Source organism: Lacerta agilis, chromosome 6 (genome assembly GCF_009819535.1).
Source record: "Lacerta agilis isolate rLacAgi1 chromosome 6, rLacAgi1.pri, whole genome shotgun sequence".
NCBI lineage: Eukaryota > Metazoa > Chordata > Lepidosauria > Squamata > Lacertidae > Lacerta > Lacerta agilis.
The window spans coordinates 70,077,552-70,099,631 of NC_046317.1; the positions used below are offsets into that span (position 1 = coordinate 70,077,552).

A 22,080-nucleotide genomic window follows, 5' to 3' on the forward strand; every position below is an offset into this window, starting at 1 on the left:
GCTTGGAGATTGGGGTGGCATGCAACAACAGAAAGGTTGGGAACATTCCCACCCTGGTGTGCTGAAATGAACCTGCTCCCTGAGTTCACAAATTGTTAGGAAGTTTTCCTTTAGTTTAACTAAAGTTTTAGCCAACATGCCACCCCAAATTTCACAATTGAGGAAACCCAGCCAGATGGGTGGGGTATAAATAATTAACAACAACAACAACAACAACAACAACAACAACAATTGGTAAAGTGAAATAAAATCAGCTTGGTCTTAGTTCTTTTGTTCTTTTAAATTGTCATGGAGATTCATATTGTAGAGTTTTATGCAGGGTGCCACTGACAGGATGGATGTCACGCACCATGTTCAATTCATGTATTATTTGGGCAAGGAGAAAGAGGATTGGAGCCTCTGGTGCTCACAAAATAGGAGAGACAGAGATCTTCCCAACTTATGCAGGAATGGAAGGGTGAGCAGTCATGCAAAGGGGAGGACTGAGGAAAGTATATTGGTTAAGCTGTTTGGGATCATGCTGTTTTGTGGTTTTCCGAGGGGAAGGTAATGGCTAAAGGAACAAGATGCCATTCCAGACTGTCTCCATTTCAAGACACAAACGGCACACACAGAGAGCAGGTGGTCTGACCACAGCAGAGCCTAGGATGAAAAAAATAACTCTAAGACACACAATGAACACATGAAGGGAGAACTAGTGATGAACAGAATCGTGCCCTTTTAGGGAGCAATATTTCGTTCCTTTCTTAAAGAACCCAACTACTATGTAAATCTTTCCTGTATTATGCTGTAGAGAACTATGTCCTTTTCCTGAAGGATTTAGGATTATATGCTGGTCTATGACCGTAATAAAGATTTGATTTGATTTGATTTGATTTAGGATTAGGAATAGTAGCTTTCTGAATGGTTTTAGAACCCTTGCCTAAATGAGCCCCTGTGCCATTACAACCAGCTAATGCCTGGATGGTGAGTTCAGTTCATTCCAAATAAATAAATCAATAATATATTACTTATACACCACCCATCTGACTGGGTTGCCTCCCATTAGGACTGCATCTCCAGTTACATAGAAGCACTCTTGGGATTATATAATACTAGTATTATAACACATACTTATATTAGAAGAAGAGGACATAATGTCCAGTAGCCATTGATAATAGAGAACCGCTCATGCTTACATTCCATTTTCAACCACCACCATTTATTATTATTATTATTTATTATTAGCAGCAGGAGCAAAATCTACGTTTTCTTCTAGTCGGACACAAATAATTGGGAAACTCTCCCCTTATCAGATGCAATTGCATTGAAGAAGGTTTCCAGATGGCATACATGTATCATTTCTTGAATAAGAGTTTAGCCCTCTTTGTATATTATACATGAGAAGAGGATATGTGTGGTGGCAGGGCAGAAGCGGTTGGCAGAAAGAGGTGGCACTGCAGATCTGGCCTCCCAACCACTGTGTAGGAGCAGGGGTGAAGCAGGGGGGTGGTGAGGTCAGGGTGGAGTCGGTGCACTTGCGGAGCCAATCTGATGCTTGTTCCATTACACAGGCACCTCCCTCCTGACCTCAGTGCTCTTCTGGCTCCCATGGCTTCCATGCTGCTGCCTGGAGGTAAGGTCAACAGTGGCATCAGTCCCTGCTGACCACCCCTCCAACAGGGGTTTTAGGGCTGCATATCTTGCCCCACCCATCAAAGTCATATGGCTCTTCCCCCACCCGCCATCACTGTGTTTGTCACAACATGTGCAGCAGGGAACCTGTTCCAGATGGCCTGATCCAGGTCTCTAAGTGTCACGGGAAGCTTCTGCAGAAAACGGCAATGACATCCTGTCACCATGCTTTCCCTGTTCATGTGAGTAACTCCAATGCTTGCATGGATCCTCTACAAAGGGAATAATGCTTTTCACTTCTTTTCAAGGTTAATTGAAGCCAGTCTATCTTTTATTTTATTTTATTTATCTTAACCAGTAAAACTTGTTCACCATCCCTTCCCACATCTACCTTCCAGCTTTCACATCTCGTTGCAAAATTAACAAGCGATTTTCAGCAGAGCTTGCTTTTAAAAGGACATTTTAAGTTTTCTGTTTGAGCTATTTTAAAAAAGTAGCTGCCAATGGCAATTTGGAAGAAGGTTCATTAAGTATCTTTTCTGCTCCATATATTTTTGCCCATGTCCAAATTATCTTTCCACCAAATCCTCTTTGCTATCAGACAGTAAAGAGAGTGGAAGCAGTTCATAATAATCCAAACATATGTGAGAGCTTATTATATTGAACCAGCCTGTTCCTGGTGATCTGGAGGAGAAAGCAACTGCATGTTCATACTTAGCCATTTATAGTAATGCATTGTCTACACCATATACAGAAATAGATTTTTGGCACTCTTACCACAACATCATATTAGGGCTTTACTGGTGGCACACATTCATTCAGGTTCATGCCAAATCCAGATCACCATGAGCCAGGGCATTTGCATGTCTTTCTTTACAGAGGGCAGCTCCCTATTTGAAGAAGTCCTCTATTTAAATATAGAGGACCCTGAGGTCTTCATTGCATCTCTTCTCTCTGTCCCTCCAGCAGCAAGAGAATTGGCCTTTTCAGCCATGGGAATGCTCTCCCCAGGGAGTATTGCTTTGTGCTAACAGCTTTTTTAGTATCAGACAAAGATGTTAAATTTTCTTCCAGGCATTGGGTGTTAATCTTCTGTACCAGCTAATGGATTTTTTCCCTCCAATCCCTTGACCTGTTTTTGGTGATGTAGCCTGTTTTGGAAGGATGGAGGTATTTGCTTTTATGGCCTCTTTGCCTTAAGTGTGTCCAATTGTTTTTTGTTTTGTTGTTGCTGTTTTTGCCATGTGTAATGGGAGTTTGTCTTTCTGCATTAAGACTTCTTGTGGTAAGCAACCACTAAAACAAACATGTGATTATTAAATTTGCAACTATGCCATTGCATTTGTTAACTATTGCATATGCTAATTCAGGCCAAATTTATGCAAATCTTTGTCCTCTTTGTTGGTAACAGACTCCCTCTTTCGGGGGGGGGGGATGCTTAACTGCTCATTGTGCCATGCACTCAATGAAACTGGGAGAAAAGACAAACAACCACCAGCCTACACTGAACATCATATACTAACATGGTGAGAAATGGTCTCAGGATTGCTAAATCCAGTGGCGGGGAGGGGGGGAGGAAGCCTAGTTAAAAAGAATTAACATTAAAATTTCAATGGCATTATTGTATCTCGCGGCTCTTGTTAAAGTTTTAATGCAAGGGCGTGAGAAAATAAATTATCTGAAACCCATTTTGTTTTTGTTGTTATTGCTACTACACATTAAGGTAATGCATTGACAAAGAACTTCTGCAGAGGAAAACGACAAGGAGAAAGTGTGAGCAATATACTAAAACAACTCCACAAGACAACAGCATGCAAGGGAGAAGAAGGAAACACACTCTGTTGGCTATAGAGGGATGACATAACCCATTTGCTGCATCACATCTTAACAGGTTTATGATCTCAGCACCTCTACTAGGTTCTGTGGCATTTGCTAAATGCAACAGAACTGCCATGGGCTGCTACAAAGCTCTCCTCTATTTTGGCACAGAAATGATGCAACCTCTTTAAAAGATTGCAAGCCAAAATGCCCACTCTCATCCCCGTCATTCCATCCTCAAAAGTCATTCCCATCCTGCAAATCATCCTTCACATTATTTCCAAATGCCAGTGGTGCTGAGAAAAGCAATAGCAGCATGCAAGAATATATACATTTTTTTTCTCCCATTCGTCTCTCCCTGTGCTCTTCCTGAGATGATGATTAGCAGCATGTCAAAGAACAAAGCTTGGTGGCTGACAGAACACAGACCTCTCAGCCATCAGGCTTTGTTTCCAGATGTGGGGGGGGATCTCCCCTCTCCCTTCTCCATGCAAGCTCTCACTGGTGCTTGGGAGGGAAGGAAAGTGGGGATGTGTTGAAAGGACTGTGGGGAAGGACTTTGGTGTGGTAAAGGCAGGTTGTGGGGCAGAGGGGATTCCTGCCTGGCTCCAATTTCAATATGAGCCAGACAAGAATTTCCCTTCTCCTTTTCAGTTGGATATTATCGGTGCTCAGATCTGCCTTTCCAAGTCTGGGCTTTGGAAAACTAGTTTTTTTCCCATATGATTTTGGTAGCAGATCATAGATGGGTACTGAGATGAGATCTTTCTCAGTTGTCGCTTCAGTGTTTTCAACTGGTGTGTGTGTATGTGTATGTGTGTGTGTGTACACACACATGGGAGCTAGGTGCAGTCTTACATTCACATGTAAGCAAGAAATTATCCAAGAGTTCACCTTGCTTTGATACATTATTGTTATTATTAATCAATATGAGAAACAATACTTTTTTTGTCAGAAATGGGATGACCCAGACACACAATTTAATTGTTCATATGAGCAAGTCGTTTTCTGGTTAAACCTACATTGGCAACGAATAAGGCACACAACAGAAAACAGAGGATAAGAGGCATTTCTAGTTTTTATATCACTGCATGCCCATCATCTGACCACCATCTTATTCCTTGATGGTTTATTGTACATTGAGATTTCCACGCTGGGCTTGTCCTCGACCAATTTGAAAAGGCATGGAAGTACCCAAACAATAGGCTAACATTTCACATGTGACTACAAGAAACGAGGCAGAAGAAAGGGTATGAGTTTTAAAAATTGTGCAAGAGCTGGGAAGCCCACTGTCAATTACACTGAGATAAACTGGGCTATGTGATCATTATGTTATTCAGCATGATATCAGTGCAAAGTTTGGGCAAAATTTTGACAACACAGAGCTATTTTCCAGGCAGACTTTTTAACCACAATTCCCCTCCTCATTTCTACAATTGTGTTCAAGGGCATGTTTATTGAGAATGTAGAATTGGCTGAGAGATATTCTTTTTCTTTTCTTTACATTTTGTTACAAAATAAATTGCTTTATTGACACCTTTGCCAGCAAAGCTACCTCCAGGGTGATTCTCTTCCATTCTCAGGAGGTTCATATGAACTACTATAATCGAAAAAACATATTAGGACACATATAATGCTTTCCCACAGGAGCCACAACCTTGTCATTTAGACTGAGAGGTGACAAATGTATTATTTTAACAAAGCACTGCCATTTCACTTGGCTCAAGCTAGACACTGGTATGTGGCCAGTGGTTTGATTCCTTGTCTCATATTAGTTTTAATCTGAAGTCTTTCTTGTCAAGGTCACTGGAGATAAACCAGGAACAACTGCCAACCAGTATCAAGACAAGACTGACTTCTCAGAAACTGTTAAATCCATCCCCATTGGGAATTAATACGTGCTTTGAACTGTTTGCAAGTTTGAATATCCCATCCATAATGAAGACCAAGATACTGGAGGATTATATTCTCACAAGAGTAATAAGAACTGTAGGAACGAAGCTACAGAAAACAAAAGGGAAATGTTGGGAAGTTAAAACAGCAACCACGGTCTGTCTGGTATGAACAAACAAAAGCAGGGCTTCCCCAAATCCCAAAAACATATTTGATAACTCTCGTTTTTCAGAATGAACCACATATAGTTTAAGTGACAAAAAGCCACTTTTGATAAGAGAAGCATTACAACAGAACTACAAAGTGTCGTGTGGCACCTTAAAGATTACCTGGTGGCTGTATTTTCTATCACAACAGAACTGGTTTCCATATGAGCATTATGCTTAGAACTAGGAGTTTTGTTTTTCTAAAAAAAGGTCTTCAACATACCTTTTGTTGCCAGCCGGACACAGTTGATTTTGGTCTCCTGAAAATGACAGAATATGGAAAAGCATCAGGTATGTCTGCTTCTTTGTGTAAGAACAGTTTAAGAAGCAGCACTCTGAGCCACAGTGGGGGGCAGAGTCTTTCTGAACTATCCATTGGAATGTGTAGCATAATAAATGCAAAACTGTTGTGCAAAATTCAGATGTTGTGCATCTCTTGCAAGGGTACCACACATCTTCATCAATGGGATTCAAACAACAATATTTCATACCTCGGGGGGGGGGGGAGAGAATGATAATGCCCACGAATACTGCAATAGCATCCATAGCTATTGTAGTTGCCTTGTGGAATATGGCTTTATGAGTATCACGTCAATTGATGGGTGCCTGTTCAGATAGAAACTATTCTGAAAAAGATGTTGCTGACTAACTCATACAGTATTTATCAGAAAAGTAGGGATAAGCACTTAACTGATTCACATAAAGAGCCAAAACACTCTATTAAAACTTTTACTACCATACACTTGAAAGCAATAATATCTTATAAGCCTAGAAGATGTCTACCAGATACTAGGAAAAAATATGTCTCCCCTTAGGTACCTATTTTCTTAAATGATTTACATATCAGCACGAGCTGCTTCTCAACCAGGAACTTACCATTCCTTTTCTGCACTAATCCAAAAGACTCTATGTATTAATGTACTAAAGAAACACCTGCTGGTTATGCTTTATTGTACAATTTACAAAGGTAGTAAAGCAATTGCCCTCTTTTAAAAATAACGAGTTGTATCCATTGCTGTCATCCATTGCACAAAGGACTCACACTTGCACAATGGAACTTATCTTTGTAGCAGCCACCCTCAAAATCTCGTTCAGTGGATTGGTAGGCTCTGCAAAGCAGATTTTGGGGGCACAGAAGGGGAGTAGGGGAAGTGGAAGTCCCACTGCATAAGTGGACCCCCACATGTGCAGCATTGGATGCAACCCATTGATAATGTATTGTTAAAGGTAGTCACCTCCCCTGCAAACACACACATTCATAAAATCAGTAATATTTTACATGATTTGTTGTTTAGTTGTTTAGTCGTGTCCAACTCTTTGTGATCCCATGGACCAGAGCACCCCAGGCACTCCTGTCTTTCACTGACTCCTGGAGTTTGATCAAACTCATGTTAGTAGCTTCGAGAACACTGTCCAACCATCTTGTCCTCTGTCGTCCCCTTCTCCTTGTGCCCTCAGTTTTTCCCAACATCAGGGTCTTTACCAGGGAGTCTTTTCTTCTCATGAGGTGGCCAAAGTATTGGAGCCTCAGCTGCAGGATCTGTCCTTCTAGTGAGCATTCAGGGCTGATTTCTTTGAGAATGGATAGGTTTGATCTTCTTGTAGTCCATGGGACTCTCAAGAGTCTCCTCCAGCACCATAATTCAAAAGCAACAATTCTTCGACGATCAGCCTTCTTGATGGTCCAGCTCTCACTTCCATAAATCACTATTGAGGAAACCATAGCTTTAACTATACGGACCTTTGTCGGCAAGGTGATGTCTCTGCTTTTTAAGATACTGTCTAGGTTTGTCATTGCTTTTCTTCCGAGAAGCAGGTGTCTTTTAATTTCGTGACTGCTGTCACTACCTGCAATGATCATGGAGCCCAAGAAAGTAAAATCTCTCACTGCCTCCATTTCTTCCCCTTCTATTTGCCAGGAGGTGATGGGACCAGTGGCCATGATCTTAGTTTTTTTGATGATGATTTTACATGATGGTATGTTGCAATACATTGTATCAGCCCCCATATTTGCATGCCAGATGCTAAAGCTGGACTTCTTTGCAGCCATCCCCATCATTTGTAGACTATCTCTAGGGCTTGTTTGGGGGCTTCTGGTTTGTGGGGTCCTGAAGTTCAGGCCTAAAGGCACCACCAAATGGGAGGAGATCAGAAGGTCCTGAAGAAGCATGTCCAATGAGTGTGAGCGGTTGTTCAGACAAGGAGCCCAGCTCAACTGACAGCAGGCTCTGATTCCCCCTAAGAACATTAGAACAGCCCTTCTGGATGAATCCAATGACCTATCTAGTCCTGCATCCTGTGAGAAACCTGGAACCGGGACCTGAACACAAGTGCACTCTCCCCTCTTGTGGTTTCCAGCAATTGCTATTCAGAAGCATTACTACCTCCGACCATGGAGGCAGAGCACAGTCATCACGGCTAGTAGACATAGATATTTTTAGATTATGGTTACTCCCTGCCTTGATCCTGGAAACGCAGAAAACTCCACAAGAGGCCTGGAGGATGGAGAATGGGCCTTTTCTGCAGTAGCTCCCCACTTGTGGAATGCTCTCTCCAGGGAGGTTCGGCTGGCGTCTTCATTGTACACCTTTAGATGCCAGGCAAAAACGACCATCTTTAACCAGGCCTTTGGCTGATTGGCATCCAATGTCCTTTTAAAATGTGTTGGAGGGAGGCAGGTTATTGGGTTTTGCCTTATATATTTTGATTTTATGTTGTGGACCACCCTTTCTAATAATAGTAATACCCAATTCACTGTAAATATGTTCTACTGCCAGGCTTCAGAATCTCTCTCCCCCTTTCTCTCTACATTATTTATTGACATAGATCACACCCATACTGCCCGTGAACATGTGCACAACATAGCATGCCTTTGTGGTTCTGAAAAGTTACTTTGTCAGGCAGTAATAGGCTGCAGGCTTTCCTTTCCACTTACGTTTTTACACTGTCATGTACAAGTCTCTGGTGTAATGAATACTGCATAAATTACTGTAGGAAACAGGGCCCCATTAATATGGATACGTTTTGTGCACATTTTGCAAGCATCAGCATGGCATTGCAGTATGAAATTTCTACACCACTATATCTGAACAGTAATTTCAAAAGACTAAAATATTGTTCAGTTTCAATAACACCCCCTTATGGCAAATATGTTCTCCATGGGCTGGATTAGATAAAAAGATGCATCTATATCTCATGGCATGGATGTTGATGATTTCCTCCCCCTAAAGCACTACTTGTGCAAGCTTTAGGAATATTTTAGACCTCTACATCAGCAACTGAAAATCTTCACACTAATTTATCAGCCTCAGAACTGGGGGATAATGACTAGCCCTCCAACAGAAAAGCCCTTGCCCTCGAGAAAGGCCTGTTCTGGCCAAAACCACACTGGGCATTAAGAAAAAGTGCAATACTCTTTAACATCTGGAGATAGGTTTTCTGTTTTTTTGTCTTTTTCGTTGGAGTGTGTGTGTGTGACAGAGAGAAAGAGAGAAAGAGAGAGAGAGAGCGCACTTCCAACAGGCAACAAAGAATAAGCAAAAGATGGCTGTTGAGTAGTGGAATATTTGATAAAACATCCTGGAGGAACACTTTTGGTGCTCAGAGCTCCGGACCCTTCTTTCTATTATCATAAGCCATCACAAACTTAGGTCGTGTTCAGAAAAGATGGGAACTATTGTCTATCACTGCATTGGTTATATTGGCTACTCTTGCCCCACACTATCTCTGCTCATCACAGGCACTAACTACAGGTGTGGTGAACCTTTTTGACCAGGCTTTCAAATGCATGAAATGTTTTAACAATACATACATAAGAAGAATCCACCAATTCCAAATTTGGCAACTACACAAACTATAATTTAGTCATGTGTTATTCTACCGGTGTCCAATGGGAAATGAAAAAGGTGTACAAATATAGGGGGGGGGGTAAATTTTTGTTTTATTCTAAACCTTTGACAAAATTTTATTTGAAATAAATTAATTGAGCAGTTTAAAAAGCTACTGCATTAGACAGCAATAACAGTAGCGTAAGATTTTTGCACTGTTACACTGTCATTCGGTAGCAAAGGGAGCTCAGTTACAAGTTCTCATTATCTCTGTTACCATTAGCTGTGAGGGCTGCACTGAAAAACAGCACAATTAATAGCCAGTTATATAACAAATGTGGTAAACTGCAGCTGATTTAGATCACAAGTTCTCTCGCCTTTTGTTATGCAACACTATATTTGTGTGTATGTGTATATATTTGGGTGTAGGATAAGACAGACACTCATTTGAGTTCTTCTTGCGGGCTGTCACAAGGGAGCTGGGCTATCTGGTGTTTCTCCCAGAAGGTAATCTAAATAGAACATGTGTGAAACGGAATATTCTTTGGCTTTGTTATACAAAGCACCTGTTTTCTGAATGGTGTGAATTTTGCTCCTTGGGCTTGCCAAAAGCCAGATGCTTAACTGAAATGAGTCAGAGTTTGATAAAAAGGAAAACAACAAAACAAAATTCTAAGCCAAGTTCCTTCCTTGTCAGAGAGGGAGAAATACAATCAGCTTCTTTTACCAAAACAAGTCAATTGTCCCAAACTAATTTCCTACACAGATTTCCACCCCACCCTCACAAATATACCGAACACAGACAATGCTGCTTGGTGAAACCATGGTAACCTTCTACGTTTGTTGCTGCACTAATTCTTGTTTGAAGCTGAACTGCATATTACATAATTGCACTAAACAAATCCAAAAGGCCGAGGTACACACTGGGACATGGACTATCCTGGCAGATATAGATGCAGAAGATTACATCATATTAAAAGTGTAGGCATACATTATTTCCAAACAGTTTCCCTTGAAGCAGGAGGTTTGAACTGCAGCCCCACAGTTATGATTCAGTAGTGTAGGGTGCCGGACTGTGTAAGTCGCCACTCCTCCTCTCTTGTTGCATGTACTAAATCAGTTGTCATCAGATTTTTAAGGCTTATGTAAGCTTTTCTTAACTTTGTAGAAGGACCAATATATGGCAATGGGGAATAGGAGCCATGAAAGGGTCAGAGGATAAACACAAGGTGATTAAACAACGTAGTCATATTCACATCATACATCTAAAGCACACTGAAATCACATGGCTTCCCAAAAAAGATCCTGGGAACTGTATTTTATTAAGGGACTTGGAATTACAGCTCTGTCAGTGATAAACTACAGTTCCCAGGATACTTTGAGGGAAGCCATGCACTTCCTATGTATGGTGCAACTTATGCACTTCCTATGTATGGTGCAAATTTGACTGCAGCCTTGTGGCACCTTAAAGTCTAATAGTATTATAAGATTTTCATCTGATATGTTATTTTAGAAATCCAGAGTGTTTATTCTTAACAAAATGTTGGATGGAACTGAGTTCATCCCAGCCAGGCCAGAGATGACAATTACAAGGGTGGCTGAAGCCAGAAAGTTAAACACTTACCCCATTTGCTTTACTGAGTGCCTGGAAATAAATGCTGTAGCTTTTCAGTGGTGAAAGCGGAGCATTCCAGTAGCCATTATAAGTTTTGTTGTCTCCCACCGTGAAGGGCTGTGTGACAGGAAGGTTGACTGGTTTTAACTCGGCCGCAAAGTAATGTGGAGAGTCGAGATTTGAAGCATTTTTGTAGCTCACTGGAACAGAGAAACACTCAATGATGTCAGCAGCTCTTCGTGACTTCTGTGGCCTCTCTTCTTTCACAACAAGCTGGTAAACACTGAAAGAGAGAAAGTACAGCACCATTCAACAAGTTGAGGATGAACTGGCCATGTGAGTAAGCAAAGCAAAATGCTTCACACACACACAAAAAAGACTCTGTTCAAGTAAACCAACAATTCCCAATCCAGTAAATAAATGTTTCAAGTACATGAAATTAAAATGTTAATCTAAATAATAATCCAATATCTGCATATAGAAAAATCTTGTGTAAGTCTAACAGGGTGGAGGCAACAGCACATTCCTAGTTTTCCTAAAGCACCAAAGCATGGCTGAAGTTATAGAGATGAAACATGTCAAAGTGAAAGGCAAAGGAGAAAGAAAAAAGTTTAATGTGAATCACAACAGAAGTGTGGATTGTCGGGTCTGATGTGCTAAAACGTCACAACCATGATCTGATGCGATGTGATGTCATAGTCTGGAAACATGGTGCACTCACTGGAAAGCCAAGGGTGAGTTCTGCTGAGGCACAGTCCAATAATGAATGCTGAATGATGCAATTGGACAGTATTTCTAATCTCAAGTGAAGCACTAGTAAACTGATCAATTTACGACCAAACTACTACTCACGAAGTGCAAACCCCACAGTGATTATCATTTATTTAGGTGAAGAATTTCTACCCTGCTCTGTAACCAAAAATGCTCACAGAATGGCTTACAAAAGATCAGTAGTAAAACATGATATGAGTGATAGCTCCAGCAGTAAGCCAGAGGCAAGTTGCCAGTGCAGACAAGCCAGTAGCTATAAAAAACCCTCAAATTAACTTTTATTAACTATAGCATGTTGCCAGCAAATAATGTAATTATTCGATAACACAACTATAAAAAGGTAAGCAGTCATGTCAAGTTTCAAAAGACCACCCATCAGTTTTAGAGCAATTTCACATCAAAGCACATTGTGTGTGTGTTACAGTACTTTGCTTTGTCAGATGTGAGTGTTATTAATACATCAGAGAATGCAAAAAGATAATGTGATTGTACATTTGGGCCAATACATATTTTACAGCAGCACTGCAGAAAGACACAGCACAAACAACAACAACAACTACTACTTGCACAATATTCTGTTATATTTCTGGAAGCAGCTTTTACATTGTGTATAAGTTCAACTATACTGTGGAAATTAAGTTAGAGAAATGACAGGAAAGCAGAATGAACTGCCATGTGAATGTAGCCACAGAGTGCCTTGTTCTCTCTGTCATTCTTAGGCTTGGCAGTGGAGGCAGACATACTTGAGTCTTAACACTAGTCGCCCATTTGACAAAGAGAAAGGTATCACTGCAAGTCGCTTCTCTTCTCATCAGAGTATTCATATATGCTGCCCTCAGCTGTCTATATGAGGCTGGTTCTTTGTCTCGTTAGACAGGAAAGATCGATGGAAGGCCTGGGAACAGCCAGTAGCCCATCATTCTAGCTGCTTTCAGAAGCTTGTTGCAGCAGGAAGACAGGCCTAAAACATTTCGAGTAATGTCTTGCCAATGTTATTGTAGGAAACAATGAAATGGCAGCTAAAGCAAGAAAAAGAATCCGAACATTTAGCTCACTTGTTGGAACAATCATTGTCTCCTTTTTATGATTCTGTGACATACTCTTCTAAAAAAAATTGTTGTTTTTTTTTAAGGCAAGCTAAAATAATAATAAAAGCAGTGATGAGAAAATGCAAGAGACCTGCTGAATAGCCTATTCTCTTCTTATAGTGGCTAGCTAAATGCCTTTTGGAAGCCCAACAACAAAGTCATGAGCAAATTTGTCCTCTCCTACTTGTAATTCCCAGCAACTAGTAATTGAAGGCATGCTGACTCTGTTAATGGAGGTAACAGGGCTATCATAACTGGTAACCAAGATAGCTGAATCCTCCACAAGAGTCCATTGCCTCCTTAGGCTTCTTTATGTCATTCTATACTCTGGTTTAATGTGATGCTCAGACACAACCTGTTTTTAACAGGTCCTAATTACCAAGGAGTCAAGTACAATTACTCCAAAAACATTCCCTGCTGATGTGCATATCCTTGCAACTCTGAAACAGGCCAATGCATACAGTACAAACAACAATTCCAATTAAATAATGTTTTACAAAATGAGTCTTGGCTTCCCACTTGCAAGGAATACTCCAACATTATAATCCTTCAAACTGGACAAATTACTTTGGCTCTGAAAGTTAAGCAGCCTGCAGGGCAAACTTATGAAACTGAAGTCCCTTTCAAAGAAACCTCGACAGTGTTTACAAACTCTTAGTCTTCAGAGGGTGGCTTAGACTTTTAAGATATAACTGTTCAATTAGCCATGTAGCATTCTTAAAAACGATGAAATAAATTGCATAATGGAGCCACTGAGAACACATTAAAAACAAAAAGAGCCCAATTTGGAGTTAAAACAGAAGTGTCTGGGAGAAAAAGTGCTCAAAATTTGTTTTTAAAGTGTATATTCCTCAGGGGAGGAGGGGGACAGAGATCTACAACTCCCTCCTTTATACAAATACTCTTCTAATCCCAACAACCTTGATTCCTCTCAAGAATAAAATTAATCCATAAAGAACCAGACAAAAAGCTTTCAAACTAAAGGAGATTTTAATACAGGTAATCATAAAGAACTTCCTAGTTTTCAAAACCTGGATTATGTCAGGAATCTAGTTATAAATGCAACAACCATTTTGCTGAGATGCTCAGAAATGCTATTTAAATGCCTGTTTCTAAAATTGTGGCAAGGTATTCAGAGTAATTTTCATTCATGCAATTTTCTAATTCTTTTGCTATCTTTGATCAATCTGCTCAAGGATTTCAAGCAGACAAAGTGGGATGTCTAATCCCTTTCAGAGAAATGTGTACAGTCAAGTCAACCCCAAGTAAATTTATCATAATAAATTAATAGTGCAGCTCAACGGGGCAATGAAAATTAGGATCAGGTAAGATTAGGAAATAAAAACTGAAAACAAAATAAAGTGTAGTCAGTGTTGTGCAAGCAGAAGGGAACTCAGTGAGCAGACATTGCCCTTCTCTTCCCCCACCCACAACCCCCTGAAAGCTTTTGCACAATGTTGGGGTTACCTGGGGAACATTGTAGGTTGTGGCATACAGGGCTGAAGTGGAAGGGGGAAAACACCTGAAATCAATTGAAGCAGGGGCGGTGAATTCAATACTCACCTTCCTCTCTACACATTAATTTTACCTGAACCTGTGTACGGCACACACGAGGTGAGTGAAATTACGGTATATTGCTTTTTATAAAATACATGTTTATAGTGTAGCATAAAATTCCCTGCTCCACTTTTCGACATCAAAATCACCTGGAGAGAACTGAGAAGCAGCAGCGGACATCTCAAGTTTGCATGTTCTAACATCACAGTCTTCTCCATAAACTTGACCTGCCTTGCAACATAGATTAGGCATAATAGCTGCTGCCTCCATGGCCCCTATCATTCCAGTTCGATGTTACTCCTTGCTGGCAGATTAAAGATAATGACTGTCTACAGCTATGACCTGCTGTGAAAGGAGCTATGCTAGTGGATTTAGAGGTGCCTTTCCCCTTGTGAACCACCTGTTATTCATTTGATTTGCAAAACAGAGCAACCAAAAGGTGCTCATGTCATTGAGCATTAAGCAGATTTTTGTTGGCTGGGATCTTCTAGTCATTTTTTTGGTACCCAATGCTTTATTTCAGAGTGACAAGGAAAGATCCAAGGACAAGAGCTGATATGTATGCAACACACTAAAACCCCTGAGGCTGCATTATGTTATGATTCATATGGATCAATATGCATGAAAACATTACACTGGAGTTTATCATCCATACAGCATGTTAAATTGTGTTCACATAGCCTGCATTACCAGGAATGTGGGACAAAGCTCACACCATCTCCCAAAACATTTTGTAGATGACATATTTTGACAAAACACTGGCCGCGTCCAGATTGCCAGTATTTTGCAGGACCAGAAATTGGGTTTGCACCATTAAAATGCTCTATTGCCTGGGTGTGACCAATCCACTTAAACATACATAGATTTTTTTGCAGTTAGGAAAGTGACAGGGAAATGCGCTGAAAAGTTTGGAATGAAAGAATGATTAATGGGAAGATGCACAACTACTACCCAAGCAAATCAGGATGAATTGTAATTGCTGTGTGCATATTGTTGTGTAACCTCCCCACAAACAAATCAGAACAAATACTCAGCAAAGACTGGAGATACTCTACCCAAGTTGTCTGGAAGAACCCACTGTGGCTTATAGCAACTGTGGAAATTCCAGAACGTATCCTACATGTGCAAAACTCATAGGTAGAGGTGTCAAATATCTGGTACTGTATTTTGAAGAAAAAGCAAACACTGTATCAGCCCAAACAACCTGATTTCAAGGAATGCTATTCTGTCACAATAGTAACAGTAATATTGTTGCCCTCGACTGCTTTGGATGAGGGTGAGGGATATAAATTAACAATAGCAACAACAACAACAACAGTAGCAGCAACAGCAACAACAGCTATATTATTAGAAATAAAGAGGAGAATAACACAATCATGAACAGCCTTGGGGAAACTCAAGCTTTATAATGAAAAATAAAAAGATTTCCTTAGACTTGAAAGCTAAGGTGTCCAATATGTGCATATTACCTGTGGTGTGTTAGAAAGTGGATATATAGTTACAGACATAGTGGGAAAAGCCGCAAAGCTAAAACGGACATATGCAGGGCATGTGGCAAAAGGTAATTCACGCCAATGCAATAAAGCATTGTTAGTATGGAGCCTCTACAATTTCAAAAGACCAAGGGGACGACCACCTATACAATGGGCGTAGGATCAACATTAAGAGCTGTAGGGAAGCTCGGCAGATTTAGAGTGGAGCATATGACCCTGCTAAATTTCTGCCCCTCCCATTTGTATAGCATATGCATTTTGTATATCTTCAGAGGGGTAGCCATCTTAGTCTGTTGCAACAAAACCAAGAGAGCCTTTTCTGGAACCTTAAAGACTAACTGAATCTCCCTCCAAGCTTTGCTCTCTATATTTTAAATTTTCCCACCTAAATCATGCGCTTCCAAAAGTAGAAAGACAAATATAAAACTCTGCCATTTATATATGTGATTACATTCTTAACCTCTCCTATAAACATTGTTTTTTCTGAAATATTCTATCTATCTTCAATTTTTCTACCAAAGGGGCCACATGGTTTGGGGTGCAGAATAGACAGGCAAATATAAAAATCCTGAAATTTAGATTTGGTATTGTATATGTGGAGCCCATCCCATGCTTTCTTGGAAGTCTTGCTTTTCCTTTTAGGGGAAATATTGAAGAATTCTTGGTTGAAATGCCATAATTGCCGCTATGGTTTCCTTTGTATCTTTGCTGTGCATTTATGATAATCCCTTCATTCCATCTGCAGCCCACGCATTAATGCAGCAGCCCCCTTTTCTAGTTCCAAGAAATTATGCATTCATTATGGTGGAAAATTAACACTGCAAAGCAAACTATAATTAGGAATTCTTCAATTCAGTTTATGCTTTTTCAATTAGGCCCTCTATAATTTTAATCATGGGAACATTAACATGTTTCCGTAATTTATATACCTGTGGTATAATTAAGTCCTGAAATGCCTCAGTCTACAGCAGCAGAAGTGGAGCTGAGTCATCTCCCCTTTCTTTGTATTGAGGTGCAAATGTATCTAGGTATACTGTGAACCAGGTGGCCTGGATATAAGCATTGAAAAGATGCACAGAGTTAACTCTCTGTCTAATCAGAGACTTGGCTCTCAACCTGATCTAAAGAGTCTGCTGTGGGATCCCACAGCAATTTTTTTCATAAATGATCAGGAGTTGGGGTGAGCAGTGCGGAAGACAAATTTACAGATGGGACCACACTTTTCAGAATGGTGAAAATCCAAGCAGATAGTGAAAACCTCGAAAGCAATTTCTTCAGATTCAGTAAACAGGCTACAAAATAGCCAATGGCCCAGTTGCACATAACATAAAATCATAGCTCATAAGCAAACTATGGTTTAATTCACACAAGCATTTTGTTCCTCCCATGCTGCTGACTGTGCTGCATGGGAGAGGAAACAAGTTAGAGTCATAGCTGTGTTTCTGGTTTGTTTCTCTCCAAACCATGAGTAGAATCCAAGGCTTAGAGGAAACAAACCATATGCCTAAATGACACAGTTAGGAGTAGGGGAAAATCAAAGTGCTTGCACACAGCAAATCACTGCTGCATGGCCCAATGACGTGGCAGCTCTGGATCATGGGATCCACCCCCTTCCCCTGGATCAACCCCCTCCCCCTAGACCAGGCATCCCCAAACATGGCCCTCCAGATGTTTGGGGACTACAACTCCCATAATCCCTAGCTAACAGGACCAGTGGTCAGGGATGATGGGAATTGTAGTCCCAAAACATCTGGAGGGCCGAGTTTGGGGGTGGCTGCCCTAGACAAACTCTTATAAGATTCTGTGGGAAGATGTGGGATCTGACAAGAACTCCAGGCCAGGTGTGGCAAAGCACATAAAGGCTGCAGCCATTCTGCAGTGGCAGCAGCTGGCAATGGGGCTGCCAAAACTGCTGGCCCCCACAAAACCCAAAGGCCCTTCAGATACGTGAAATTATTTGGGCACCCAGTTAAAATCTTAGAGGTAGCCCTTCTTATCTTTCCTCAAGATAAGCTAGACACCACCAGGGCTTAATGATGAGCAGGGTGAAGTGTAATTTTCAAGAGTCACAGATCATCCTAAGGCACCTTAATTTTGCCCGGAGGGTCATCTGGTCAGGCCAGGCCTTTTGTGTTCAGCTGCCCCATGCCACTATGGGAAATCAATCTCAGCATAACCACATAGCTGTGCCCTGGGTTCTACTTTTTAGTGATATCAGTATGCGACAGATAGACGGCAACAGATGTATGCAGAACAAGAGAAAATTCAAGTTGTCCTTTTCCACCTGTACCTTTGTGTTGCCTATTCTCTACCTGTTCTCTGTAAACATATTTCCCCTGTATTTGTTTAATGGTTGTATAGAGCAAATGTACATTTCCCCCCTAGAGAAGACAAACAGAGAATGAAGAAGTTATTCAAAAATTAATGGAGAGCTGTACGATGAACCTGCTCCGGCACTAAGCTCTTCCTTGCATGCCTCATCAGTGGCGAATATCAATTTCATTTTGCATAGAAATCTCAACAATGCAATGATTCTTAGCTTACTACTTGAGCTGATCTACAGCAGCAGCTAGAAGATCAACATCTGACACTAACATTACCTTGGAGATAACGAACTTGCCTCCAAAATATTACTTAACAGGAGTTCATTATGCATTCAGAACATTTAGGCACAAGATACTTGATGCTACTACCATATATAATAGATAGTGGCACGGTGGAAAGGGAGTTTGTGAGCTGGGTTTATATGGCAATTATAAGCTAGAGTTTTCTGCCAGTGAAATTCTTGTTAAAGAGCATTTGTGTCCAAACCAGGGAAGGCATCTAACAACAGCAAGTCAGTTTTCAAAAATGTACTTGGTGTTCTGAAGCAAATGGATTTGTTTTTCATTGGAAGTCTGGCCGTTGAAAGTCTAGGTCTGATACAACAATGACTTTTTATCGTGCTTTTAGCCCCTGTCACACACTTTCAAGTAGGGACTCTCTGTAAGTCTGCCTGACACTTACCTTACTAGAGGGATTGTGGTGGCAAGGAGGGCTCACTTCCCGGGGAACATAAGCAGAGATTACTGCACCACATTGTATGTGGGGCTGCCTCTGAAGACGATTTGGAAACCGCCTGTAAAATTTAGTGGCCAAGTTGCTCAGTGGAGCAGGACAGTTTGAGCATATTACACCAATCCTGGCCTGACTGCACTGGCTGCCAATTAGTTTCTGAACCCAAAAGTGCTGGTTTTGACCTATAAAGCCTTAAATGCCTCAAGTCCTCAAGGACTGCTTCTCTGCCTCTCCCCATATGAACCTACCTGGACCATGCAATCATAATATGAGGCCCTTCTTCAGTTTCCCTCTCTGCAAGAGGCCTGGAGGGATGCAGCAGGAGAACAGGCCTTTTCTGTGGTGACTTCTCATTTGTCAAATGCTCTTCCAGAGGAGGCTTGCCTATGGCCTTCATTACATATTTTTAGGCATCAGGCGAAAACATTTATCCATAACCAGGCCTTGGGCTGATTAAACGTTCTATTAGTGGGGTAGGAGAGCTGAAAATGATGTCATTATATTTCACATCTGGCAAACAATGTGCCCCTTTGTATTCAGATAGTACATGGGTAGATGAGTCTAAAAAGCCCGGGGCACAAATTTTCATGGCCCTCTGGCTATGGTGGCTTATTTACCAGAAGCAATGTATTTCGTGTTAATTCTGGAAGTGAATACTTGATTCTGACCAAACTAAGCCTCCTGGTGTATATTTTGATCTAGGAAGCCAAGTAACCTAGGATTACTGAGCAGTGACATCCCCATCCCTCTTAAGAAGACCATTATAGCAAGGGGGAGACCACATGGCCCTATCCATTGGCTGCTGCAGGAGCAGCTGACCCAATGCTTGCCTTCCTCTTCCCTCCTCATTTATTTCCCCAGATGAATCATGTCTACTAGACTGTGAGTTAAGCAGGGACTATTTTATCCTGCCTACTTACACGTAAGCAACTCTGGAGCAGGTTACTTGAAAGACCGTCTTCCCCTCCATTGTTGGGCAAAGGCATGAAGACCAACAAATGGAAACCCACAATTTTTGCAATGGTCTGGTGTTTAATTATCAGCTTGCAATGACACAGAGGTGGAAGCAGAATGGTGGAATGCTTCTACTGCCGGATTATGGGGAATCCCCATCATTACAGTGGTACCTCGGGTTAAGAATTTAATTCGTTCTGGAGTACGTTCTTAACCTGAAACTGTTCTTAACCTGAAGCACCACTTTAGCTAATGGGACCTCCCGCTGCTGCTGTGCCGCCAGAACACAATTCTGTTCTTATCCTAAAGCAAAGTTCTCAACCTGAAGTGTTATTTATGGGTTAGCATAGTCTGTAACCTGAAGCATCTGTAACCCGAGGTACCATTGTATTGGCATTCTGCTGGTTCATATTTTGTTCTTTTTACTTTACAGTTTGTTTATACTGTTTTTCACCTCTATGACAGATTATCTTGAAGACACACCTGTTTAAATAAGCATCTCTTGAATTTCCTGTTTTAATTTTTCTAACTAATATTGTAACTGGTTTTTATTGTTGTGCTGTTTTGACAGCATGTTTTATTGTACATTTTAATTGTGGTAGTTTATTTCAATGTTTTGAAAATTTGCTTTATTGTGTATTTAATTGTGTGTGTTTGTAATTGTTTTTACACTTGTTTACTACTTTGAAGGCACCTTGGAAATTACCAAATGAATATACATACAGTGTTTGGATAATTTTAGGTACTTTATAATTGCTAAATTATAGATTACACCACCATCGTCACAGAACAAAAACTACTGCATTCCCTTCCTTAGAGGCATATTTTCAGGTCTATGCAAACTTTTGTAGGGGTTGAGGGGGGAAAATGGCTTCCATGACCCTTGTTAACTTTTCAAAAGAACTTGAGTCCTATATGTGAAGAAAATATTATTAATGTCATAGAAATATCAGACTCTGGAAATAATGTATATGATATTTGTGACATTTCAATTACCTCTGTATAAGTAGAATAATAAGTCAAATAATAATTTGTGTGTGTGTGTGTCCCCGTGTGCGTGTGTGTGTGTATTCTCAGAAAGGTTTTCATAATGGGCTCATTTTTCCACAGAGACATTTATTGAATATAGGAAAAGTGTGGTAACTTAGGCTTTTTTTTTTAAAAAAAGTGAAGAGTGTAAAGATTGTTCAATAAAAAAGAAACAAAATAGCAACGCTTATGACAGCAGGTGGTAAAATGAAATATGAAAAAATATTGTTAAATGATTTTTTTTGTTATTTTGGAATTTTCTCTTTTTCAATATCTTTCTAAAATCACTCAAAGTCAGCTAAAGTTACATTTGCTATACAGTACTGTATCTAGAACACCAAAGAATATTACTTTTAATAAAGCTACAAGTTTCCCCTCCTATATACCTAAACAACAAAAAGGAGTATATTTTTATATTCCGGCATTCTCCAACCTGGTGCCCTGCGGACATTTTTATGTATTTCTCCCACCACCACTAATTATTAACCATGGTGACTGTAACTGACAGAAACTGGAATTCGACAACATATGTTGGGAACAACATATACAAATATTGGATATGGTATGGGGATCTACCGTTCACAGAAAGTTCAAAATATCCACTGGAAATACCAAAGTCCTTAGGCATACATGCATAAGTAGCTATCCATAATTACAAACTGTGGTTTGGTGCTAAGTATGATTAGCAAAAGCACCAGTGCAGATTAGTGTCCTCTCTGAACTTTCTTCTTGTTGATTATGTGGTTCAGAAAGAAGATTTGCCTAGCCCAGAACATTTTATACGGGACACATTCTTCAAACTCTCAGTTTGTAAAATAGGGTTCTGCATATATTTATAATAAATGGTTCCTCCCACATACACTTGGGGGGGGGGAGTCAGTTTTTTTGTCCACATCCTGGGCACAAATTTCTACTCAGAGCTAAACAAATGCCTCCAAAACAGAATTGATCATCTTCTGAAACTCAATGTCCAGGAAGTCCAGAAGAAACAGAACTGCACAATGTCAGGGGACCACCGGGGTAAGCAGAGAGCACGATGAGGGGGTGAGAGGGGTCTCGGATGCTGAGGTTTCCAAGCAACGCCTGGAGAGTCCGAGCACGTCATGCAACAGCGACGAGCAGGAACAGGGCGGCATGGTGGAGGGGCTGTCAGACTCT

General features: G+C 40.6%; 1 protein-coding gene across 12 annotated transcripts in view; it reads right to left on the reverse strand.

The window, feature by feature from the left end:
* PTPRT (protein tyrosine phosphatase receptor type T) overlaps nt 1–22,080 on the reverse strand; it is a 582,389-nt gene that overhangs the window by 101,158 nt on the left and 459,151 nt on the right. For all 12 annotated transcript variants that reach the window (XM_033153370.1, XM_033153371.1, XM_033153372.1 and 9 more), the window contains exons 12-13: nt 10,983–11,256; nt 5,755–5,791 (exon numbers count right to left, since the gene is read on the reverse strand). In XM_033153370.1, coding sequence (XP_033009261.1) covers nt 5,755–5,791; nt 10,983–11,256 — 311 coding nt within the window. The remainder of the gene's footprint in view (nt 1–5,754; nt 5,792–10,982; nt 11,257–22,080) is intronic.